The following is a 6454-nucleotide window of genomic DNA, read 5'->3' on the forward strand; positions in this document are numbered from 1 at the left end:
AGAAGGTAACCCAGAATCTGAATAGCTTCCTGGAAGTCAGCCAAAGTGGTAGGGACAGGGTCTGCTCCTGCTGTTAGGAGTTTCAGAAGTAGATCAAGTTTACAATTGTCACACAAATGTAAAAAGCCTATGTGTGTCCTGTGCAGGCTCCCCAGCTGTTGGGTCTGAATCTATAAATTTCTATGAACCCAGGTTAGTTGTTTCTGTATGTTTCCTTGTGATGACCTTGACCTACCTGTCTTCTACAACCCTTTCTCCCTCATTTCAACAGATGGGAAGCATGCCCCTTTCTGAACAGAAACAGGGGATGAGTGAATTGGGGTCAGGTAGGAGGAGAGAAATAGGAGGAAAGGAGGGAGGGAAAACTTCTATCAGATATGAAAGAAATGAATAAATAAATTTAATTAAAAATAAAATAAGTTCTGTGTACTGATCCTTCAAGATTTTCTGTGTCTCAACATCCACATCAGGCAGCTCCATACAGCCTATAATATAAGCCCCAGGGTGATGATGATCCTTTCGTGTCTGTAGGCATCTGACCTCCAATATACATGATTTAAAATAAAATAAAAGCTTTTTTGAAAATTTTAACTCAATATCTGGGTCTGTTTTTGGAATTGCTGAATTACTAAGAGCGTATTGACTAAACATCTATGCTTTTGTGCTCTCTGCAAAAGAAGACTGAAGGTTTTTATATAAAACTCAGAGATGACTTAAATGGACCTAATGAGTATTTTAAGTTGAAACAATCTAAGTTTCACCTGTTGAGTTTTATTGGTCACACAGGTCAGGAGGCCAATGTGTAATTAATTGTAGAAGGAAATGTCCTAGGAATGTCTTGATGGGAAAAAAGCAAGCATGTGCAGAAAAGAGGCACATTTGTAAACTAAAATCAAAATGTACCCTACTTCAACAGGTATTCTTTCATGTAGAAGATATGCTGATTTTCTCTTTTGATTCAGTTTCTATATAACGGCCTCTATTAGAACAGGATAGCTCACACCACTCACTATCTAATCATTTGTTTCAGGTGTACAGTTGGATAAGTTTCCTGGTTATGTAATTTGCTGCAGTGCAAAAGAAAACCTTAAAAAAAATGAGTAGACATAAATAAAAGTGACATTATGCAGGCTGAGTAGATTGTACTTATATACATATGCATATAGTACATATGTATACATACACATTTTTATCTAGAATAACAGTTAATTAAATGAAGTTTTCAATTTTAAAAAAGCATAGTATGTAGCAGAGGGTTAAGAGAGGGAAGGGGAAATGATATGCTATAATCCCAAAAATTAAGGAATATTTAAAAATAAAGAAAACATTGGAAAATGAGAAAAAAGATGTGTTGTCTGCATCTGAAATTTATGTAGGTTTGTACTAATTTCCTTAGAAAAAAAGCCATCTTCATAAAATTTCTTCACATCAGGGCATTTTCAATTTTGGGCCACAAACCAGAGTTCTATTGGACAATATTCTGTCTGACTTAGGAACCATTTATTTCCTTTTATGTGAAGGCCTAAGGATTTATAAAGAAGACATTATATCTAAGAAGACTTAGAAATTAACTTACTATGAAGGGTGACATGTTTTGTCCATCATCTCTGATCTTTCCTTTTCAAGTTTTATTTTTCAAGACAGAATCTTGCAATGTAGTTCAAGGTTGCCTGCAACTTTGTATATAGCCCCTGCTTACACCTAAATGTATGGTTTTCAATTATCAGCCATCAACATATGCTTCTCTCTTAAAGCCAAAAATGGGGAGGGGAGCTGATAGAACCTTGGGTGTGGCAAAATGCAAGCATCTAGGACTGCCAAGGATATGAACAACTGGAGAACCACCATAAACTGACTGTCCATGCACCCTTAAGCATTGCCCGGGCATAGATGATGATGATGATGATGATGATGATGATGATGATGATGATGATGATGATGATGATGATGATGATGGTAATGGTTATCAGCATCCCACATGATGGGTTTATAGGCAAGTTTTTTATATTTACTACTGGACTAGAATTCTCTATGGAGACCAAGCTGTCTTCAAACCAGCAGCAAGCCTCCTTTTGAACTTCCCCAAAACTTGAAAAATATGTATGGCTCACTGTGCTGGCTTTAGTTTATTTGATATTTACTTGAAGATCTCTTTACCTTTGAGCCTGTGAATATCAACCTAGGAACTCCATGGATGGAAATTCAGCTTTTGTTCTATTTACAAAAGTGAAGATTTTATTTTTTATACCTTATTCTTCTCTTGCATTTTGTTGAACAGACTGAATGAACTGGCTTTTTAAATATATTTTTCTCAGTATAGCTTAAGTAAGCTATATTTTCTGCATTTGGTTTTTAACTTAAGCATTCTCTACTCACTCTGGCCCTGATATCTTTCCTAATTGTTGATATTCACTTACATTCCTTCAGCTCAAAGCTGCTAGCTTAATTCTTCCTCTGGTCTTCTCCACAAACTCTAATAGCTTCTTACCCTGTTCAATCAGCAGGTTGAAAACTAAATACCACATGGTTTAGTTTCTTTTTGGTTGTACTGCATATTCAGATTTAAGTGTGTCATTTAGTATTACTTTAGATTTTAAGATCTAACTTGCCACTGAAGTCATTGTTTTGCTTTAAACAGATTTTCAAGTGTAATCCTTGAAACATCTTTATAAAAGGTAAATTAAAAGGAAATGTTTTATTTTCTAAATTACTATTTAATAACTATATCACATTAATCAAAAGGAGTAATTTACACATTATCTAGGTGATAACAAAGAAAAATGTATTTATTATTTGTAGACTACATGACCAAAATTATGTTAGTATGTGTTGCATTGTCTCAGAAGATCATTTCTAAAAATGTGTTTAGTTTCTGTATGTGATATCATGGGGGCAAAGTTATTCTAAATTCCACCAAATAGATCACCATGTCCCAGAAGCACTGCTGCACTAGACTGAAACAAATTCCTCTCAGTCCTCGTGCAGTTAAGGTACCAACTGTATAGATAAATTGCTATTTTTTAAATGACTTTAAGGTCTTTAAAAACTGTTGTTTGGGTGTATCCAGATGGCTCAGCAAGCAAAGTACTTCCTTGCAAACCTGCTAACTACAAAACAACAACAATAACAACACACACACACACACACACACCTTAATAAATAAAGCAAATTTTTAAATTTTTATTTTCTTGTTTTAAGTTTGTCATGGCTAGTTACACACAAAAAAATAGATAAATGATACAGGAAGTTTTATATTCAGGCTCTCTATTTTTCATAGAATCTCCTAGCACAAACAGTCTCTTTGTCCTGCTAAACTGCTTTGCAGCCCAATTGATTTCTTCATATATTCAAGTGTGTACAACTGTGATGACTTTTTTGCATTACACAAATTATCATCTCAGACACGGTTTGGGTATGTTGATGTTCACACATTCTTGACACCATTTGTCGTCTAAGAGCTAGGACATACACCCATCAGTCTAGGTTAATTTTAAGACAGTCTACACATAGTCAAAGGAATTAACTATGTGACCTTTGCGGCTTCCTTCTAGCAGCCTGCTTCTATGATTAATGTTTGCTCACCTCTTTCATGGCAGCATTTAATGGTGCTAATTTACTATACCTTATGAAAAATCAGAACCCTCAATTCTCTTTTATAATACTCTATAATTGCCAAACAGGAAGCTTAAATTTGCAATCCTGAGGGATGATGAATCCAAGTGCAGGAAGATAAAATAATCATTTGCATAGAATTCTTAGCACCTGGGTAAGTATTTTGATTATTAAATAGCATATAAAAGGTAATTATTGCATTTACAAACATTGACACATGTTCTTTAAGGTAATATCCACCTTAATAAGATGGTTATGAAGGGTCTGTGGGCAAAATATACCTTATTAAGTTATTCAGATTTTTTTCCTCTAAGTTTTAGAACAAAAATTTTTTTTCTTAAAAAAAACGTTTGAATACCTCTATATTTTATCTGATCATTTCACTTTGAGTGGTTATTTAATGGATAATTAATGACAAGACTAGATGACAAAACCATTTGGCAATTTATTCTCGGAGCTCTGTATATGTACTGTGACATGAAGCGATGCACACTCACATCCAGGAACCCACAAACAAACACAATTTTTAAAAAATGTCTTTATTGCCTTTCTGCCCATTGACGTGGCCGAGGAAGCATCGCTGAAGGCTCTGGTTTCCCTGCCATCCTGTCTAAGTCAGAGTCTCCCAAGGAGCCAGAACAGCTGCAGAAGCTCTTCATTGGAGGGCTGAGCATCGAAACAACTGACGAGAGTCTGAGGAGCCATTTTGAGCAATGGGGAACACTCACGGACTGCGTGGTCATGAGAGATCCAAACACCAAGCGACCCAGGGGCTTTGGTTTTGTTTCATACGCCACTGTGGAGGAAGTGGATGGCGCTATGAATGCGAGACCCCATACGGTGGTTGGAAGAGTTGTGGAACCTGAAAGAGCTGTGTCAAGAGAGGATTCTCAGAGACCAGGTGCCCACTTAACCATGAAAAAGATCTTTGTTGGTGGTATTAAAGAAGACATGAAAGAACATCACCTACGAGATTATTTTGAGCAGTATGGGGAAATTGAAGTGACTGAAATCATGACTAAAAGAGGCAGTGGAAAGAAGAGAGGTTTTGCTTTTGTCACCTTTGATGACCATGACTCCATGGACAAGATTGTTATTCAGAAATACCATACTGTGAACGGGCACAACTGTGAAGTAAGAAAAGCCCTGTCCAAGCAGGAGATTTCTAGTGCTTTGTCCAGTCAAAGAGGTGGAAGTGGTTCTGGAAACTTTGGTGGTGGTCGTGAAGGCGGTTTTGGCAGCAATGACAATTTTGGTCGAGGGGGAAACTTCAGTGGTCGTGGTAATATAACAAAGCTGAGTGTTATATCAATCTCGTGCTTAAGGGCTAGGGATTTCCAGAGAGCCATTTATCTCTAGTCCTCTGTAGAGAACTAAAGAAGCTGAGTTATACACATGAAGGAATGCAGCAACAGTAACAGCATCAGGGGTAGTGGACTCACTGATCAGTTGAATAAACTTTCCAGAACTGAAGGCAAGATGGCAGCAAAAGGAAAGCTTCTTCCCTTAAACCTCATTTAATCTACCTTTTTCCTTTGGATCCCCTTTAGTCTAGCTTTTTCCAGTGAACCTCCAGTAGACTAACTACCACTAGAAATTTCTAACCACATTTAAGTTGGGTCTTCCAACTTTAAATAACATGATCGTGAAAATGCATTACAGATGTCTATAATATGTGTGTTTTAGTTTATGTCAGATATAGTCAAACTGACAATTACAAGTAACCACTACGGGCCATTAATTTAAATTTTTCATTGTAATCTATACATAATCAGAATGGTCTGCTCATGTAGTTAATACTTTCACAGTTCTTAAATGTATATGGTCAAGGCTTACCTTTGTGGAGCTAATTATGTGAGGAATTATTTCTTATACTACTTGTCCTCTCTTAGAAATAATCATAATTGTTTGAATTGTTGAATTTTAGGAAATCCTTGGATTAAATTTCAATATTTGGGAAATGAGCCATTCCTAGATATAATAGAGTGCAAGTTTCCCTGCCACAAACAGCACTTCTTCCTCCAGCTCGATACCTGCTTAAAAAATCTTAAAAATTAAATACTGATGGAATCCAAAAAGATAGGTCATGTGATTAGAGGAGTGATTAGGATTTAAAACAGTAGTTTCCATCACTACTTTCTCAACCACTTTATCACCACTCTATTCACAATAATAATGAAAATGCAATAATCTGAAATTTCCTTCAACTGATAATGAATGTTTAAAATATGGTACATATACAATATGGAATACTATTTAGTTATAAAATAAAATTAAGTCATGAAGTTCACAGATAAAAAGATGGAACTAGGAATGATCCTCTTGACCTGGACTCCTCCATAAAATTTTCTATATATTTTTTCACTATAGTATCCTACTTCAAATGCTCAGATATGAGTATTTTTTCCAATTATAACTACAAAAACTAGAAATTTAAAATGGGACCATTGTCAAGATAAGATTTTTGGGAGCAATAGAAAAAGTATAGCAGGGATTTTTATCTGAGCATGGAAAAGAGAAAAGAGATAGGAGAATTCTTTAGTAAGGGGAAGAAGGCAAATACAGAAGGAGGAAGGTAAAGTGACAGTGAAGATGTAAGCCATAAGAAATCACATTGTTGACCTTTTTACCAAACTACATCCCTGTAATGCATATACTTTTGCAAATAAATATTCATATATAGTTTCAATAAACTTGTGTAATCTGGGATAGCAATACTCTATTCAAGAGCAAGAGAGCACCTAACAAAACTGCAATACTAGACATGAGAGACCTTTTGTGATGGCTGCCTAAAAGAATTCCAAAACATACAGCTTACTGCTATTATACTTGAGTATTTGCC

The 6454-nt window shown here is 35.7% G+C and overlaps 1 protein-coding gene across 1 annotated transcript; it reads left to right on the forward strand.

Moving 5' to 3' along the window:
* Positions 1-280: 280 nt before the first annotated feature.
* Positions 281-4971, forward strand: LOC101986506 (heterogeneous nuclear ribonucleoprotein A1-like). Its single transcript, XM_005364462.1, has 2 exons — positions 281-326; positions 4184-4971. The coding sequence occupies exons 1-2, from the start codon at positions 281-283 to the stop codon at positions 4969-4971; spliced, it is 834 nt and encodes a 277-aa protein (XP_005364519.1).
* Positions 4972-6454: the final 1483 nt, after the last annotated feature.

The sequence above is a fragment of the Microtus ochrogaster genome, assembly GCF_000317375.1.
Source record: "Microtus ochrogaster isolate Prairie Vole_2 chromosome 14 unlocalized genomic scaffold, MicOch1.0 chr14_random_1, whole genome shotgun sequence".
NCBI classification, from domain to species: domain Eukaryota; kingdom Metazoa; phylum Chordata; class Mammalia; order Rodentia; family Cricetidae; genus Microtus; species Microtus ochrogaster.

Bases quoted from the DNA above. Each gene is read 5' to 3' on its own strand.
- LOC101986506 (XM_005364462.1), top strand. From the start codon at position 281: ATGCCCCTTTCTGAACAGAAACAGGGGATGAGTGAATTGGGGTCAG. The intron at 327-4,183 runs GTAGGAGGAGAG...GACGTGGCCGAG, and splicing joins GATGAGTGAATTGGGGTCAG to GAAGCATCGCTGAAGGCTCT.